General features: G+C 37.9%; 1 protein-coding gene across 2 annotated transcripts in view; it reads right to left on the reverse strand.

The window, feature by feature from the left end:
- The window catches only part of LOC122668433 (E3 ubiquitin-protein ligase BRE1-like 1), a 43828-nt gene extending 25065 nt beyond the window's left edge, over positions 1-18763 (reverse strand). For both annotated transcript variants that reach the window (XM_043865003.1, XM_043865000.1), the window contains exons 1-5: positions 18462-18763; positions 11914-12075; positions 11748-11826; positions 7567-7794; positions 7314-7475 (exon numbers count right to left, since the gene is read on the reverse strand). In XM_043865003.1, coding sequence (XP_043720938.1) covers positions 7314-7475; positions 7567-7794; positions 11748-11826; positions 11914-12075; positions 18462-18572 — 742 coding nt within the window. In that variant the 5' untranslated portion in view covers positions 18573-18763. The remainder of the gene's footprint in view (positions 1-7313; positions 7476-7566; positions 7795-11747; positions 11827-11913; positions 12076-18461) is intronic.
- Positions 18764-19759: the final 996 nt, after the last annotated feature.

Raw genomic sequence — 19759 nt, forward strand, 5'->3', positions numbered from 1 at the left:
TTGCCTATCCCGATACCATACTGATACCGTATTGGTAACGCAGTACGGACAGAGGGTAAAACAGTCAAAAATCATGTTTTTTAAGGGAAATCAGGGACAAATTTGTCCAATACGGTATTGTATCGGTTTTGCAGGTGACCGATGCCCGATCCGATACCACGCACTAAAACCATAGGGGGAAGAGAGAGAGAGAGAGAGAGAGAGAGAGAGAGACAAAAGAGAGTTTTGTTCTAATTTTCCATTAATTTTACCATTTTACCCCCACTTAGGTAGCAATTCTGCACATGTTCATTATGGGTACCCGCATAAACAAATATTAACAGTTTATGGTGATAAATCATAAACAACTCTTGAGCTGTTAATGACTTTATGCTTATATTGATTTATTTTAATGAGAAATAGGGGTCATAAACCATACCAAAGACATCTATTTATGTTTATGTGTTAGGTAAACATAAATTTAAACTATACCAAAGAGAGCCTTAATTTTCCATATTCACTACAAGTCCATTATTGCATTTATGTTTAAAACTAAAATTCATCAATTTTCTACCTAATGCACCCAAAAAAACATGTCATCCCCACCCAACTCTAATTTCTAATAACCACCCTAGCAATGGCCATTAGTAAGCCCAATTTCTTCCAACCATAGTCCGGGGATTTCCATCTGCATTGGTTGAAAGTTGAAACTCAGATCCAACCCAGGTAGCCAGCCTTTTTCAACCCTTTCTTCATCCATTCAAGACCTTATTAACTCAAGTGTACCAAAAATCCTAGAAACCTATATCATATCCTCGGCCTTCTATCAAGGAAATTTCAACTTTTTAATTGGTTTCTCCATCAAAAGTATTAAAAAAAATCCGGTGATTAAATATATCTCACCATACTATACTAACCAACAAAAAGTCAACCCTAAAGCCAAACTTCAATAGCCAAATCCTAGTTTCCATATTCTCACCTGCTCCAAACCCACAATTCTCTGACACAAATTTTACCATAAAAGTTTTCTCTTTTTCATCTCAAACAAAGCTGTCAAGACATCGCCTTATGTGCCGGCACCCAGACATGAGGAATACTGAGGAGAAATGATGCAATTGCATGTGCATGGCTGGACCAGTAAGAACCGACCAGGAAACCCAAACCGAGTCGAACTAGAACTAAACCAGGTTTTTGGTCCAGTAGGGTTGGTAGAGTTATCTTGTAATTTGTATTTATTTTACTTTGGGGATTAATTAGGTAAGAGAGTTTGTTTCAGTTACCTTCTTTGAGTAAACTTGAGTTTTTTAAAAGTCTATATATATTGTAGCTATCGATTAGATATGCAGATTGAAGATTGAATGAAATTTGAGTTTGAGTTTACCTCCAGCTGTGGAGCTGCATGACTGTTCTGTTCTTCCTTCTTCCCTCCCTCATCCTCCCTGGTTCCGTTACTCTTCCCTATCAGGTAGTTCTTATCTTAGTTCTTCTTCCGCTTATTCTTTTCCTTCAGTTCTGTTATATTTATCTTCTTTTCCATCTTGTTTATTCTTTTCTTTTTCCTTTTCCCTGCTCTGTTCTAACAGTATTGGCAGTCCCAAACTTTGGGATCGAACTCTCTGGGGCCCCACCAGTTTGTGCTGTAATTTGAGGTTTATTTCCCTACTCTAGGGTGACTCATGTTGCCAAGTCTGAGACCAAAAGGCTGCCTGAACTGGAAGTTCCATATCGAACTTCAGGTCTGACTCTTCCCCTTCCACTAGATTTGATTTCAGATCTATAAATTTGATTTCTTAGTTGATTTCTGGGATTAACATTAGTTGGATTCAAGAGGATTCTTGGTTGTGATTCATACCTAGAAATTTCAGCCTAATTGGATCTCTTTTGACTGCACTCTATCAATCGAAACTTGCAGAGGTCCTGCTGATTACTGTTCCTGTTAGGTTGAAGAAGATAAATTTTTCTTATTTACAAATGAGGCTGGGATTTTTGTTAATTTCATAAAACCCCTCCCCCTTTCATAGTTGTTTACATTTTACACCTCTTCTCTGAAATTCCAGATAAGTCCCTCCACTTTAAATTTATTTACAGTTTTATCCCAGATTCTGTTTACCTTTATTTCAAGAGCCCCGAACTTCGATATATTACAGAATTGCCATTACTTTATTATAATTGAATTTTATCATTTGGGTGGGGCCATAGAAACCCAAGGGGAGAGAGGGGAAAGGGAAAGAAAAATTAGAAAAAAGAACGGAAAAATAAGAAGAATTGGAGAATGCACCATAGTTATCAAGGCGTCGCCTAGCGTCCAGGCGGAAATATGGGAGCAAGGCGGTGGAGCGCCTTATGGCATGTAAGAAAGGCGACCGCCTTGGTCACCACGGCGTCTCCTAGGCGACCAAGGCGACGCCTTAGGAAGCCTTGTGACCAAGGCGGCCGCTTTTTGTTGTTAAATTTATTTTATGTATTTACTTTTTTATTCTCTTTCCAAACTTATTATTTGAAAGTGTATATGGAGTATCTACACTGAGATACATTGGATCAATACTATAAAAACCCCATTTATTTATTTTTAATGTTTTATTCTATTTACTAACTTTTCATTGGCTAGTGTATGTATTATCTAAACTGAGATACATGTTATCAAGGGTATAAAAGACTTTTTCTTCTTCTTTTTCAACTAAAGTCCAAAACTGAAACCCTCGACTTTTCATATTCGTTATTTGGGTTTGGGAGAAAAAACCTGCGGTGAAGGAACAACTCCAAGTCTCCATCAATTCCGGCATTGGTCTTCTCCTGCCAGCCGCTTTGATTCCGACGAAGCTTTCCTCCGACTACCACGTTTCCAGCAAGGTAAGTAACCTTCTACTCTTCTTCTTCTTCTCTTCAATTTTTCTTATTCTGCTGCTGCGCCTCCATGTCCCATTGTCCCCTCGATTTTTCCTTTTTTTTTCTTATGCTGTTGCTGCTGCTGCTCCTCCTCCAGCCTCCACCCCCATCGGCGATTCCTACCTTAGGGCCTACTGCCTAGACCTACTGATAATCGATTTTTTTTCTGTTTCTTCTCATCCTCCTCCTCCTCCTTCTTTACAATTTTTTTTCTTCCCTCTCCTTCCTTGTGATGCACTATGTTCTTTTCTTTCTTCTCTTTTTTATTTTTCCATCCTCATTTCTTTTGCCTATAATAAATTGAATGATATATCCTCATCCTGAGACAATGTGGACCTATGAATACATATCATAGACGTCATTTTGTTATTTTGTCGAAATCATGATATGATAGTGTGGCTTCTCCACCCCCACCAGCAATTCTTATGTTGTTGTTCCTACCTTAGGGCCTACTGCCTAGGCACTCATTTTGGCATCATAGAGGTAAGTATTAGCAACCCTTTATTCTTTATATTTAATAATTTATAATGTTGTTCCACATTTATACGCTATATTTCTATGATAACATGATGAACTTAGTTTGTTAATTTGTTTTTTTTTATGAATATCTTGCATTGGCTTGAATCATTAATATTTATTTAGCAAAGTAGAATTATATAATTTTTAATATGCTATTTGTACCAAATAAAATGGTTATATAAGAAAAAGAATACTAGAACGCCTTGTGGCCGCCCTATCGCCAAGGCGCTTAGGAAAGCCCTCAAACGCCGTGGTCGCCTTGCCGCCTTGATAACTATGGAATGCACCTAGAAATGAAGTCAGCATAAGGAATGGGGCATTTTTACTTAAAACATGGTGCTCGCCTTGGGCACCTTGGCTCGCATAGGCATCACCTGGGTGCCAATGCGCCTGGCAACTGCCATGTCTCACCTCAATGACATGACAAGTTGACAATCAGCTCAACACATCAGCCACTAATCTTTGGAACTTTTAAGTGCTAGATTCAACAAAATCTAGGTCTACACAAAGTTACAACTCCACTCTATAATTAAAGTACTTAATCTACCCTTCTCCCAAATAAACGGGGTCAGCTACACTTACACGAATCCTGTTTCACCCATAGTTGTCTAGGCGTCTAGGCAAACCAATGCGTTGGTGGGGGCCTGGATGTAAGGCAACAGCAACCAGGAGCCTAGGCAACCAAGGAGCCTGAACTCCTAAGCATCACCTAGCCTAGGCGATGCCTTGACAACTATGGTTTCACCTTTCAACTTTATTTAAAGTCATATTTGTTGTTAACCCAACAGCTCAAGTCTAGAGACCTACTACGTGATGAAAATGTCACACTAATGTGCATATAGAAGTTTTCAACAAAGATAAAAGGCACTGTCAAATGACAACTATCTAACCATGGTTCAAGAAACTTCATTTTAATGCATAATTGATCTCGAACCAATAAAGCCAACGTGAGATCAATCGCAACAGGATCGCATCAAGCGACAAATCAGTATTGATAGGAATTTTCTCACACTTTTTTTCTTTTGTTTCCTTTTTCTTTTACTTTTCATATGAAAGAAGAATTAAAAAGGATCCTACAAAAGAAGTACACAATACAAACTTGTTGATTAACCGCAATAGGGGTGGAGCTGCATTACAGAGTCCAAGGAACAACATGTCAACATCACCACTGACCCAAAGAGGCAAAAGCAAGTTTCTTCATAACTCAAATTATAGGAGGTTGAATGATGTAGTTCTCGATTGGTAGGAAACCAACTAGAAACCAAATAACCAGGATCTGATCTGATAGGTAGTTCAGTTAGGCAAAAATAGGTGAAAGTGTAAAATTAGGATTAGCGTTGAATGGTAGGGTTAGGGTACGTTGATGTAGGGGAGTCTTCCAGTGAAGGTCCTGAGATGATTTGATGGAGTTAGGTATGTAAACTTGAATGGACAGTAGATTAGGTTTAGGGTTTCTGGGTTTTTGAAAGGGGAATAACGTAGGAATCTAGGGTTTAGGATGGTCACCTAGGGCTGATACCTGAATCGAGTTTCCCTTATGATGAGAGGGAAGCTTGAACCAAGAAAACAGGATTTTGATGGCTGGTTTGGACTGAGCAGAGTTTAATTATGGTGGTGATGTTCAGAGATGGAGGAGGAGCTAGGGTTTGGTTCAGAGGATTAGAAGAAGAATGGTTTAGGTTGGGGATGATGCACTTACTTCTTGTATGAATTGCTCTTCATACTTCCAGCGAAATTCCAGCAACTGAATGTGAATCTTCAAGAGATCAGCTAGGGCAGAATTGAAGCTTGAATGAAACTTGAATGGAGATCGATGGAATGGGGTTGGGAAGGCTATCTCAGCCTGGGTAGCTCACCCATACAGCCTATCTCAGAACCGTAATGTTGCAAAACAGCAATATCTTTATTTCATAAATCGCCGGGGGGCTCAACTGGAGATCTTACATATTTATAGCCTTATGGCTGAAAGAAAACAGACTCAAACTATGACTCAAAACAGAACTAGGACTGCTAACTAGGATTCAAACTTGCACTAGGAATCTTAATTAGGATTACAACTCAATAAAAGACTAATTAAAAGATCAAATAAAAATCTAATTAAAACCCTAACTTCAACCCACTATTTAGTGCTGGTGTAGTGAATCCCTACACCTGCGGCTGTTTTGGACAACCAAGTTACACCATTGAATCCCCCTCTCCCTTTAATTATAATATCTACGAGAATACGTTCTAATTCCATAATAAGAGGTCTCAGCCATCTCATCTCGATTTCGTCAAGTTTCGAGACGAGATGGGTTCCGATACTGAATGTCGGAAAACTTGGCAAGATTTCACATCGAAGTTTCATCTTGGCAAAACTGTTACAAACCACATATAAAAGGTGCATTATTTCGGTCGAAATCTCAACCAGTCTCGATGCTCTTGGTGAGTTTCGACACTGCCTTCCCAAAAACTCTCCATTTGCTCAATTTTTTTTATCAAATACAAACCAATCTTGCTAGCATTCATTACATTTCTTGCTAAACAACAACATTTGGCTCTTGATTTGCTGCACAACATCATCATTTGGAGGAGATTGCAACTTGAAGGTGATGCACTATTTAATGTAATAATTTGATGTCTTTTCATTCCTAATGCTTATTTAGGTTTTTTTACTTGAATTATGTGTTCTAGTACCAAAGATTGTACGAGATAGGCCATATCACTGTATATATACAGCATAGACTACCAACCATAGGTCCAGAGTCAAACTACCATTTTGAGTGAGTACTTTAAAAATTAAAGGGTTCTATTAGGTTATAGGGGGCATAAAATGGCTGGACAGCAACTTTCATGGCCTAATTAGGTCATATGGCCACTGAAACCAGGGACCAGAAAAAAAAATACACCAACTCGGCCGAGATTAAGGATCTTGGCCATCTCGTCTCAGTTTCGGGCCTGACCGAAGCCAGGTCCGAAACCGAGACCTCGAACCTTGCTAATTCCACAATGCAGGTTTTATTTAGTAACCTGATAACAATAAAAACTGAAATAACAACTAAACTAAGGCCACACACGTCTACAAATTTAATGAAATCCTAAAATAGGAGTAACCAATAAATATCCCTAAGCTACCCCACCATAACTCTTCCATGAAAGAGCATATCATAAACTTCATTAAATCTTGTCAAATCTGTTTTTAACTAGGCCCACATGTGCTGTCCTCATATAATAAAACATCTACATACGTGATAATTCCCTAAAACAGCTCCCACTGTTATGACAGATCCTAAAAGATAGGATCCATATAACCTCCATATCACAAGCCATATCTTCTCCATATTGAACCCCACAGGGACTGATTTTAAGGAGCTCTAATTCCTCCATACCCAGGAAGTAACAGATGGAAATTTTAGTTTCCTAAAATATAGGAAACTTGTAGGACATAACATCCCTGGAAAAGAAGCTGTGAGATGCCAACTAGGTCCCACAAACCCTGACTTTGAGGAATCCCACACGCAGGTTCAGTTTTAGTCAAAGAACTGGTTTTTTGGGTCAATAATGAACCAAACCAACCAAGTCACAGGAAATCTGCATCAGCTTTCCACATAAATAAACTTCTTTCAGGGACGACACCTTGGGTACTTCTCTAAACAAGTGGGCACATTCAATTTGGGAGGTGTTTCCCATCTGTAGTTCCAACAAATGAGTTCAGAACTAAAACTTCCATAAAGTTTTAACCACAAGTTCCTTCCTGAAAAATCCTCAATTGTATTGGCATAGGTACTCAGCTGCCAGAAAAAAATAAAATCAAGTGCATAGTACCATCAAGCTCTAAGAACATGGATATCTTCTCATTTCTGCTTAAAACAGAATTTTAAATACAAACGGAGTTTCATTTTTTTATTACATAAATCGTGGACATGGTTATGGTTGAAAAAGAGCAATACCTGTGAGACGTCTGAGTTCAGCTTTATTCTTTGCATTGGTGCCTCGAAAGCACCGCACTTCACTAGCCAATTTCCTGTGCTTCAAGTGAAGATCACCTAGAGCCACTCTTAAGTTCTTAACCTCTGACTGTAAGTCATTAGATATCTTGTGTCTGCAGTGCTCTGGAGAATAACAAAAGAGTGCAGCCAAAACTTAGAGTGGAGACAAGAAGGGACTACTATTTGAGTAAACTACGTTCTTACAGACTCTTACCATCTTCAGGAAACGCCTCCAGAAGTGGACCAGAAAGTCCATCTTTATAATGCCACAGGTCATTAATGCCAGCTACTATATTTCGTAAGATGTTTGTAGTCTTCACGCAAGATATTTGTTTATCATCTTCAAAATGATTGAGGGAGCCATTTGGTGAACAACTATTTGTTGCACCTGTCTCCAGAAGTCTTTCCATAAAAGCATCCTCAGCAGGAGATGATGCACCACCTGCCACATAAGTTAAAACAGCTTTGTAACTTTAGATCTAACACCACATAAAAAACCAATTGTAGAAAATCTCACATAGAAATGACCAGCTATGATGAATAAAACTATCACACTTGGAATTTTAAAAAAAAAACCAGAAAATGCAAGGTAACTGGAACCTATGATGGAAAACCACAATAATTTATTTAAAAAAATCAACTCACTAGTCACTACGACACCTAGAGTACAGAACAAATAAAGAACTGCACCCCTTCTAGAGTACATCACAAACAGAGTATAAAAATCGTTAAAATAATAATATTAGGGCAAAAGGCTCCTTCACGTCCGTCAAGAGAACCTTCCATTCACAGTCACCTGTTTTGTTTGTGACATAATCAGATTGGTCCCAATTTTTGTGGACAGGTGGACCACTAGATCCCCTGTAGGCATGTCAAATTTCAGCCCAAACAGAGTTTGCCATGGCAACATAGAGCTTTAATAATCCGAGACTATGGGAGAGTACACAATAGTGGTCAGAGTACCATACGCATCCTTGAACATACATGGGGATGCATGCCAATACACTAGGGAAGTGTGGTTGAATCTGAGTCTGAAATTTGACAGGTTTCTTATTCAGATCGTCCCTTGTCTATCCAACAGTCAGAATTGCCACATCATCCTCCCACATGGCAGAATTAGGTGTCCCATGGAGAGAAGCCTCTTTATATTGGACTGTGCAAAGGCAAAATTGCCATAATAATAATAATAAAACAAGTCAATAAAAAAAGAAAAGAAAATGCAACCTAGAGTTCAGAAAACCTTTTTTTTAAGTTCACAAAAATACCTAATTAGCTTGCTGAGTGATCCCCCAAAAGACATTGTTACTGATGGCCCACTATTTATTATCAAAACATGCAAAATAAAACTATTTTTTAAACTACTGTGAACCTCAAAACTTATATTGATAAATAGTTTTCAGAATCAACAGGTCACCTTCAACCTTGGTACAGACTACAGAGAAAGAGAAGGCCACAATACTTGGTTAAAACCCACTCACACTGACATGGATCAGCCTGAATTGTTCTTTCAAACACAGTAGAGGAGACAGATTTGAAGATTTTGATTTGGTTTTGAAGAAAATCAAGGACTAAAACTATTTACGTCAATAACAATTGCAGGCTCAAAAAAAATCACTCCAATATTTTAGGCAAATATTCTTGACCAGAAACTTTGCGAGTTCAAACGACATTACAGAGTAAAAATAGAGTGAAAAAATTGATTCTCAGTCAAATTCATAACCAATTGGAGGCTCTATTTCTGAGTTACAGAAATTGTGAAAAAAGCAACTAGCAGTGTTTAATTAAGAAGTACTACTCCAGCCAGGTTGAAAACAATAAACCATATTTATAGAGAACAATGAAACCTGAAAAAAGAGTACAAGAAGAGAATGATTTACTATTCCCCTTGAACAGCTACGACATGCCAATCAAACTTTGGAACTTGGAAGAGATTCATTCTAACTCTTCCAACCATAAATCATATTCCACTCTATTCCATTAATCCTGTTTACACTGCTTAAATAGGTCATGATTTATAAGGGACCAAGCACTTGTTACCAATTTCATTCTATAATACTCCAACAATAACTAGGAAAGACCCACTATTATTTAGAACTCCTAAACATAATATACAACCCATACAACCATACTTGTTCCTTTATTCTACTTAAAACTAAATGTTGGACCTAGAAGGTTCCATTTATATGTTATTTGTTTTGGATATGAAAACCATTGTGTGATGTATGTCTGGGTGTACTAACATGTGTGATAATGTGTTAAGTGATTGATGATAGCCAGGTTGTTGAAGAAGTACAGTTGAAGAAAAAACAAAGCATGTTGATTGAATGAAGAACTGGTGAGGACGGTCTTCCACGACTTGAAAAATCAAGGAGGTGAAAGTAACATCAAGTTGAAGAAACTTTCAAGGAACAAGATTAGGATTTGATTTTTATTGGCATATCTTTGTGATCTTAATGTAGTTGATCAACAAGATTTAAAAAGCCCAAGATAGTGACATCAAAAAGGGCCTAAATGGAAAAACCAAGAAACTAGGTGATTTTACTTAGAGATTTGTCCTCAGGCAATTAACCACAGTTTTCCGTGAACAGAGACTGACGACTGAGCTTAAATGGCAAACCAAAAATATTTTGTCATAACTCACGGACAACCAAACCATAAAAGTTCTATGTACGCGGGCGACATCACGGACTTTTGTGTAATCTTCCATAAATGTCCAAGAGTTAATGAGAATAAGTCTTCTCAAACGGACAATCCCGCGGTCTTCTGTGACCAGCTTCCATCCAAGTACTAGAGTGATAGTTTTGAGTCCCTACAGCCACGGTCTTCTGTGATGGTCCAAGTTCTCAATCTGAAAAAGTGGTTTGAGTTGTGTAAAGGCTTGATTCTTGCATAGGAAAAGAATCCGATAGTGGAGAAATCCTTGGTCCGTGATCAAGGTAGTGGGCGTAGGACAATTTTCTCTCTCTCTCTCTCTCTCTCTCTCTCTCTCTGACTTGATTCTTGCATAGGAAAAGAATCAGATAGTAGAAAAATACTTGGTCCGTGATCAAGGTAATGGATGTAGGACAATTGGTTTGAATCTCTCTCTCAATTAGTTTAAGTTACTGTTTTGTCTTATACAAAAAGAAAAAGTTGTACCCCAATTGAACCCACTCTTGGGTGTTGCCATTCGATCCTAGACTATAGACAAACCCAAGACCCACCCCATGTAGAGGCCCATCACTTAAAACCTGGACCACTATAAGAATAGGTCCATGACCCAATTATTACAAAATAAAAGCCCCAAACCACAAAATTAAACAATACAAGGGCCTTAACTGCATCAAAAGTAGTCGAGCATAACCACGTATCAAAAGCAAAACATGGGTACCCAGATGCATAAGGTGACCTGCAATGTTTGGCATCCCAATGATCATTGTTCCCTTGGCAAAACTTAGACAACTATGAATGTAAGGTAAATATAATACATAAAGGAAAATACTAAGGCTCTGGTATCTTGCACCATGATTATTCCAAGTCGTCCTGGACACGCAAGCTAATCAAAATCCAATGATGAAAAAGGAAAACCTGACCCGTCCGAGGGACCAGCTTAGAGTTTACAACAATAAAAAACTCAGCCTTATCCCAGCTTAGAGTTTACTTAAATGATATTAGGCATAAATAAGTGTCTATCCTGGTTTCTAGCATAACTGTTCATCCTACTTTCCCACTAAGTTAATCTCCTATTTGGATTGTGATTATTCACAATCTGATAGTGCCATTGTGTTTAAATGGCCCAAATTAGGCTGTATGCCAACTTTCATAACCAAACTAGGTCAAAAACCACCAAAACCAACAACCGAGTTCAAAAAAAAAAGATGTACCAACTCGCTGAGATCTCGGTCCAACTCGGTTTTTTGGCAGGGGGAAACCAGTACCGAAACCGAGTTCTTGAACCATGGCCTTGACTAGGGATGGAGTACATATGCTAACAGAGCCCGGAATTGCGAATATAGGGCACCACACAAGCAAGAAGAAGGTACATGTATCAGTAGCAGGAGCAGGTAAGAGGTTCTGTTAAATTCAACAGTAAGTATACACTATAGTACTATACAGAAGCGTTGTTCCAGGGCAAGCAGTACAAGTTCCCAACCTATCTTATTCAACTTGGACATGAGGAATTCCAACTCAAGTATCAGTTCAAAACAGAACTGTGAACATTACAATTTACAGCTATATGAGAAAGCTCAGAGAAAGTCAGCTGGAAACAAATTCAGAGTTTTATTTTGTACAGGTAGAGGAGAGTCATTTGATACAGGTAGGTCCTGCATAATCACAGCCGTCATATCCGATATGAGAAGCCTGCAAGAAAATACAACCTATGCAAATATTTACAGGATAGTGTGCATTTCTCACCTGAAGAATAGCTTGCATCCTTTCTGCTGCCAACTGAGCTACTCGTCCGAATAGAACAGGATTCTAAGTCATCAACCAGCTGTTACAATGAAACATAATCAATTTTCCATCAATCGCACACACTTTGAGATCAGACTTCTAAAAGATTACTGGAAATGCTAGGTACCTGTTCCCACGACCTATTAACCACTTGTAGTGTGTCATCATAATCACATTGTTTCTCCTTTTGTTGACAGAATTTATTCTCAAGGGCAGAATATTCAACCTTCTGAGCTTCTAGCTGCTGAACAAGCTTTTGATTTTGATATTGCAGTACAGCAGTGTCAAGCTACAAGGAAAGAAAATTAGAAGTAAATAAGCCAAGTCCACAACCACACACACACACACACCACAAAAAAAAACCAAAAAGTTGATGACCAAGAGTCTAAAGTCATGAGATCCCAATCTTGTTAACTCAACTGAATCTATCAAGAACACACACATCTAAAGAGAAAAACACAAATATAGCAGAACCACAGAGAGAAAGAGAAAGAATAACTACATTTCCAAATGCAAGCCCCTACGAAAAACTTCAACTACCAAAAGCCACGTAAACCTTGTCCATTAGACCTTAAAAACACCCTCAAACTAAGCAAAGCACACAAATATGGAGATTGTACAAATATTTGAAAGAAACAGGGTAACAGGCAATTTGTTCAGCCACACCACTTACACGCACATATAGTGAAATCCAAAGTAAAACAATAACCAAATGAAGAGAAAGTCCCTACCGTACAACCCGTAACTAAATCGACTATGCCTCCTTTATAGATCATCTATTTCGTTGATGTTCAACATCTTTTAGTATTCGATCCCCATCAAGCAAGCTAGAGTGGAAAAGGATTGATAAATTTTCTAGCAAAGTTAGCCAAACAGGAAGTTGCAGGGTTTTATAAGATCAATAGGCCCTCCCTTCCACAAATTTAGCTTTTACCTCTTTTAATTGCAGGTCGTATTGTGGTCTGTTAGTATAATGGGAATAGTACTGCATCGTGTGCATTCCGTTTTTCCAATAAATTGTAAGACCTTTTCATTGAAAAGAAAGTACAGCATTCCTCACCTCTTGATTCATCGTGCATTTCCTTATTGATATGTAAAGAATAAATTTCAAGTCCGGTTGATGTCCATTGGGCCATGCCTAGAGAATTTAATGAGGTTTTATTGTGCAAGAAAATTACAGGAGACTGTCATACAGAGAAACGAAAGAGATTTTAATGATTATGATCAACCCGTGCATACGATGGCATAAGATACAAGGGATTTAGTGATCCATTAGGCCTCTAATTGTAGAAGAATATACAGGAGTACTGATTACAGACATATCTGATTGCTGCAGGAATCAATATTTGCAATGTCAAGAGATTATTCATTTTTGGCCCACGCTCTTTAAGGGGAAAACTGTTTTGCACTGCCCCTGTTTAGGAAGGGCTTCCTAAATGATTCACTATTTTGAGCCATGTAGATAGATGACGTGGCAATTCTAACCGTTGGACAGAGAGGATATGGTCTGAATGGACCCACTAGAGCACCACCAAGGAGATCCACCTTGGTTATGATTCCTGAATCCACAGCCCACTTGAGTCCACAAAATAAATCTCACAAGAGAGTTCTTTGTCTTCAAAATCTGGTGTTCCAGAGAACAGCCCATGGTTTCATTATATAGAGGGGAGGCATTAAAAGCCCTTGGGATACATCAACTTACATTAAATAGACTTTTGGATTTTCAACACCTAGAAACTAAAACCAAGACATAGGGAACTACAACCAAGAAAGTGACTTAGAAAAACTAAAAGACTTTTAATGACTAATAACTAATACCAAGGAGCATGAACAATCTCATAACTCCACTTAGGAAACCGAAAAGACAAATAGTAAGAGTAAATACTAGCCTAGGAAAATGAAAAGGCAGAACCACTGGGTTTAATTCACCCAGGCCAGCATAGGTGTCGACCTATGGGCTGGGCCTTTTAGGCCTGGTCCTGCTGGTCCTGTGGGCACAAATCTGGCCTTGGGCTGGGCCTGGTAGGCTAGGCCTGGCAGGCTGGCTGAATGCCCGGCATCAGTAGGGCTATCAAGGTTGCGAGGTTCTGAAAAAGGGTAGCAGAATGTACGTTTCAGTCACACAAAAATGCCATAGTAGATAATATAAAACTAAAAAGGCATTGGAAAATGTTGAGACAGGCAACATTGATCTGAGACTTGCACTACAATACCACTAGGTCAATAGATAATTGGCAGAAGCAAAATATACGAGAGGATTTCTCACAAAATCAAGGTAAGAATCCTAAGCTCCACTTTCTATGTATATCACGAATGAGTTAGAGCTCCTTATAGCTTTGGAGAAGCATTATAGGAATCAATTACCAAGGGGCTAACTGAAGTAAGCATATTAATTCAGCACCAGGTAACTACATCTTCTGTTTACATTTTTTTCCCTCCCTTTTCCCAGCCAGGAATCAGGAGAAAAGGGATTGGGATTCACATTTTAGGTAGTTATTTGTGTATTTTGGAGTATCTAGAATGTGAAGGGTGTTGCAGGCAAAAATGGCTGGGTTACCAGGTCGCAGATGAGTACTCTCTTCTAGAGATTTAAATGGATAGTTGAAAATCCGGATTCGATTCGATACATATTCATATCCGTATATTCGGATAATCAGATACCAGATACAAATTCATGACACCCGGATGATGATCAGATACAAATTTGGATATTGATGTATCCACTTCGATAATATCCACTCCGATTATAAGATAATATTATCTATAATTATTTAAAAACTTAGGCTTTATAGGTATTATATATTGTATGTTTATATTCTCATCAAATAGAAATAATTGTGCATTATTTTGATACTATTTTTATTTATATTTATAGATAAAAATGTATAATCAAATATCATCGGATTAGTATTCGGATATCCGACTCCTTGGTAGATACGAATTTGGATACTCAATTGAAATGTCCATCGGATATCGGATTAAATTTGAACAGCGGATATGTTAATCGGATACAAATACAGATATTGGTGTCTCTGCTTTGAACCTACTCCCTTCCCTGTTGGGGTGTTCAGCTCTTTTATCTCTTGTCCTCTGCAAGCCATGATGTGCTTGTTATCTTCTAATTTTCTCTCACCAATTGAAGAGAAGCAGGTATTAGGGAAGTTGCCAACAAGCACAGCTGGAAAGGAAGTTGACTAGTTGTAGCTACATCTCGGATCCAATCCAGCATTCAGCTTGGGGGGGCTTGTGGTTGTAAATAATAGATGCTTCCCTATCAAAAAATAATAATAAATAATAATGAAGATATTAGGATTTAAACAATTGGTAATGTAGTTCTAGATTGGTAGGAGACCAACTAGAAGCCAGTAAACCAGAATCTGCTATGAGCACTAAATCGGCTAGGCTAAAATAGGTGTTTTTTGGAGAAATTAGGGTTAGAGTTTGATGTGTGGGTTATGTCAAGTTGATGTAGGGGAGTCTATTAGTGAAGGTCCTGAGATGTTTTGATGGAGGGAAGTATGTAAACTTGAATGGGCAGCATGTTAGGGTTAGGTTTTATGGGTTTTTGAAAAGAGGAATATGGGGGATTCTACATTCTAGAGTTTAGGATGGTCAGTTTGGGTTAGGGTTTTGATCGAACACTCCTTAGGGTGAGAGAGTGATTCGGTCCAAGTATGGGCAGATTCTGATGGTTGGTTAGGTATATGGAGGTTTTTGGATTTTGGGGGAATGATTTGAGATGGGATGAACTGGGGTTTTAATGGTTGAAATAGGCAGCAAAGGAGATCGAGTTCTCCTTATGGGCAGGGGATGATATGGTCAAAGTTTGGGGTTTCGTGGATGGCTGGTTAGGTCTGATCGGGTTTTGATGCTGGAAAAGTGAAATTAAGAAAGGGGGATTGTTAGGGTTGGGATGTGGGAGGATTAGAAGAAGAATTGTGGGGATGGGTGACACTTCTAACTCACTGTTGTTGCAGAGAAATCCTGGCAACAGCTTGTTGGAAGTTAAAAACTTGAATAAAAACTGAATCATGAACTAGAACTTGAATGTAGAGCTTCAAAAGAACCACCCAGGCTTCCCACTACAAGGTGTCAATCGGATCAAACATCGATTCCTTCAAACAATCTACCCAGGCTTCACACCGCAAGGTGTCGATTGGATCAAACACCAATCCCACCAGCCTTGATCAAACACATGACAAAAATCTTCAATGGAGAAGAAAAGCAACAAAAAGCTTTTCATTAATATCAAAATTCGTGTACAATACTTGCCCCCCCCCCCCTTACAACCTTATATAAGAGACTCAAAAATAGACTCCTACACTAAATAGGAAAGGCCTAACTCAATCCTTAACCTATTAGGTAACTTAAACTGACTAGGAAACTGAAATAGAATCAAAACAGAGTCCTAATCCAGCCCAATGAAACACTTAAAAGAAAAACTACTAAAATCACTTAAATTGAACAACTGGTTCAACCAGTTTTGGACTGTTAAAACTATTAAAATCACTTAAATTGAACAACTGGTTCAAACCAGTTTTTGACTTGTTCAATTTAAAAACTAAGAAATGAAAATAAACCAAGTATAGAGACCAATCCCGTATGCAACCTAATTACCCATACTTTAGGTCCATAAAAGTGACCTATTACATTGAAAACCCATGGGATCAAATGCCCAACATATACATAACCTAACTCAAGGCTTATTTCCAATAAAATAAACCCTCTAGGTAACTTATCTGCATCAATTGGAGTACAGACAAAGAAGTTATGTGAGAGGGAAGCTGTGGGCTAAGATGGAAAGATAGAAGATTCTAAAAATCTATATACCAAATTTTTCCTCATATGTCAACCATGAAGTCAAAAATGAATGTTAGTACTCTAATCACTACACCTACATTCCACAGTAGATATCTTGATTTAGAAATATTCTGCAGCATAAAATATTCAGGGAACCCGTGACCGAACTCCAGAAAGTAACAATTTATCTTGAAATTTCTCATGTTCATGGGTAGAGCTCACATCCCCCTTCCAAACTCTGATTGGATCAAAAATGAGTATTTGAAACATATCCAAGCAAAAATAGAAACACAAAATGCCAGAAAGCAAGCGCAAATGGATAGATAGTTATCTTGAATTAGAAATATTCTGCAGCATAAAATATTCAGGGAACCCGTGATCAAACTCCAGAAAGTAACAATTTATCTTGAAATTTCTCATGTTCATGGGTAGAGCTCACATCCCCCTTCCAAACTCTGATTGGATCAAAAATTAGTATTTGAAACATATCCAAGCAAAAATAGAAACACAAAATGCCAGAAAGCAAGCGCAAATGGATAGATAGTTCTAGTGTTCTACTAAGAATGAACACTAACAAGTGACCCAATATTATATAATACTTGCCCTAAAAATGACTCCTAGCTGATCTCTGCCCATATATTTATATATATCCAACATGTTAGTGGCAAGGAAATGTATGCATTGGAATCATTCTATCTGCAGAAACTTCTTTTTTGTCAATATGATAGCAGCTGCTTTTCAAATCACCTTTATAATTGTCCAAGATAGAGTCCCATTCAATTAACAGCGTTGCAAAGTTTCCAAATCTTTTATAAATGGAAGGGAAAATATTTCCAAATTGGATATTCTAATAACAAGGAGAGTAACAAGGGAGGCCACAGAAAATAACATCACTAGCACTCCTGGAAATACAAGAAAGATATTTTGCTTATTTTAGGAAATAATAATGCAAATTCAGAAAATTATCAGGATTCAAAAATAGCAAAGAAAAATGAATCAAGATTAATTCATGATTTTAACCCTTAAATATGTGAAATAATTGCAAACCCCAGCGACTCAGCAGGCACTATAAGAGATGATCCCTAATTCATATCCAAAACTGCATCTCCTATGCTTCTTATGCCTAGTATGTGGTGAATCTGCTTATTAACCTCAGTTTTGGGGGCATACAAGCAACATCCCTAAAGCTATAGCTAATTAAGAAAAATCCCATAAGGTGTTTGACGTCAATTTGTAGTATGAAATTAGTACACATTTACGAAACATACTAAAACTCGTACCATGTACAGCCTGCAATAATAATAACAACATTCAATCAAGACCTAATTAGGAGGGAGGGAGGGGGCCCAAATAACCACTTCTGGTACAATAAAAAAAATTATTATGCTTCCCTTTACAAGCAGACCAACAAATCTTCACAGGATAAGCACTCAATCCAACATGCATGCGGTAGAAGCATCCAAAGCTTACAATTGGAAAGTATAAAACAACATGGTTCCGCCAAACTTATCAATCTATTGGTATTTCTAACATCATAACGAAAACAGTAAGACAAAATTAACATTCTGCCCCTGAAAATTGAGAAAGCAAAATTGGCTAAAAAGGCCATAAATCAAAGTCTAAATTTAAAAAAAAAAATTCAACCTTTCAGATGAATTCATCGTAAATGAGATTAACGAAAGTATAACAATCTTTCAGATAATCTAATGAACTCCGATCAGCAAAAGCATAATAGTTCCATGAGGGCAGACAACCCAATCCATCCCGTCAAACCAATACCATGATGACAATAACACCATAAAAGCAGATAATTCGCTTGAATGTTCATGAAGTGTACAGATTAGAGATATAAGACAAAAGGAAGAAAAGAAGTACCTTTTTATCTTCCGAATATGGCAAAAAAGGTTGCTTCTTGGCAGCAGCGGCCGTGGGTGATACCGAACTCAAGTGTCGGCGCTTCCGGTCTGGCTCACCGGTGCTCCCCATGAAAATAGAGAAACCCTAGCACAACTCCTTCGTACTTTGCTCACATCAGAGCATACAAAAGCAAATCACTCCTTTGAATAGCATAAACATTCCTAGATAAAACCTCGTTCCTTTATCCAAATGACTAATTTCCCTGGAATCCCTAATTCATATACAAAGCTCCAAAAGCAGTAACTAATAGACCGGGGGGGGGGGGGGGGTGGAGGAAGAAAGAAAGAAAAGCTAGGGCTAATGAGAATATATTTCGAAGTAGATAATTGTTTTTGTTCTGTGGAGAACCCTATCTATGCAGATTCAAATTGCAGGACCAATAAGCAAGAACAAGTTCTTTTTACTGGGCGTAACTGATAGCAGGATAGAAGAAAAAAAGAAGAAAATGGCCTCTCTCTCTCTCTCTCTCTCTCTCTCTCTCGCTCTCGCGCTCGCTCTTTCTCAATGCAGTCTTTTTCTACAGCTCTTCAAATAGAAGAGAGAAAATGCTGGAATGCCTCGTTATGCACAACTCACAAGTACAGGTTGTCAATTTGGGAAATGTAAAGGGCATGGTGGGTAATTTTGTAATTCCTTGAAAATGGGTTTTTTGTTTTTTTTTTATGAAATCATTGAAAATGGAGTTACTTCTCATTCCGTGCCGTTTCAAATTTTTTGTCGCTTGTTCTGTTCACGTTATTTCTCATTCCGTGCCTTTTCCTTACCATTAATCTGTCGCATATGCGGTTTGCCCTTCTCTTAACTCATTCGTCCAATTGTACCAAAAAAAAGAGGAAAAATTATATGATTAGATATTTTTGGGTTTTCATTTACAAAACTGTCCACTTTATGTTTGAGTTAACAAAAATAAATAAAAACAAATTTAGTTTTATAACACTAGACAAAACAGTGACTTTCCTTCTTTCTTCAAGAGTTCCTCTTTGAAAAAATCTCCTTTTTTTTTTTTCTATTAATGGAGATAGCAGAGAATGGCGGTGCTGGGACAAGGGTAGGGATGTAGGGAACAGAGGATGCCTGGGCTAGAAGGCAATGACAGGGGTAAAATTATCTAAAAAAGTAAGTGTGGGAGGGAGAGATACTATTTTGTCCAGTTTTGTAAACCTGAATTTGTTTTTGTCTATTTTTGTTAACTCAAACATAGGGTGGACAGTTTTGTAAATGAAAACCCAAAAGTAACTAATCATGTCATTTTTCCA

Source organism: Telopea speciosissima, chromosome 1 (genome assembly GCF_018873765.1).
Source record: "Telopea speciosissima isolate NSW1024214 ecotype Mountain lineage chromosome 1, Tspe_v1, whole genome shotgun sequence".
NCBI classification, from domain to species: Eukaryota; Viridiplantae; Streptophyta; class Magnoliopsida; order Proteales; family Proteaceae; genus Telopea; species Telopea speciosissima.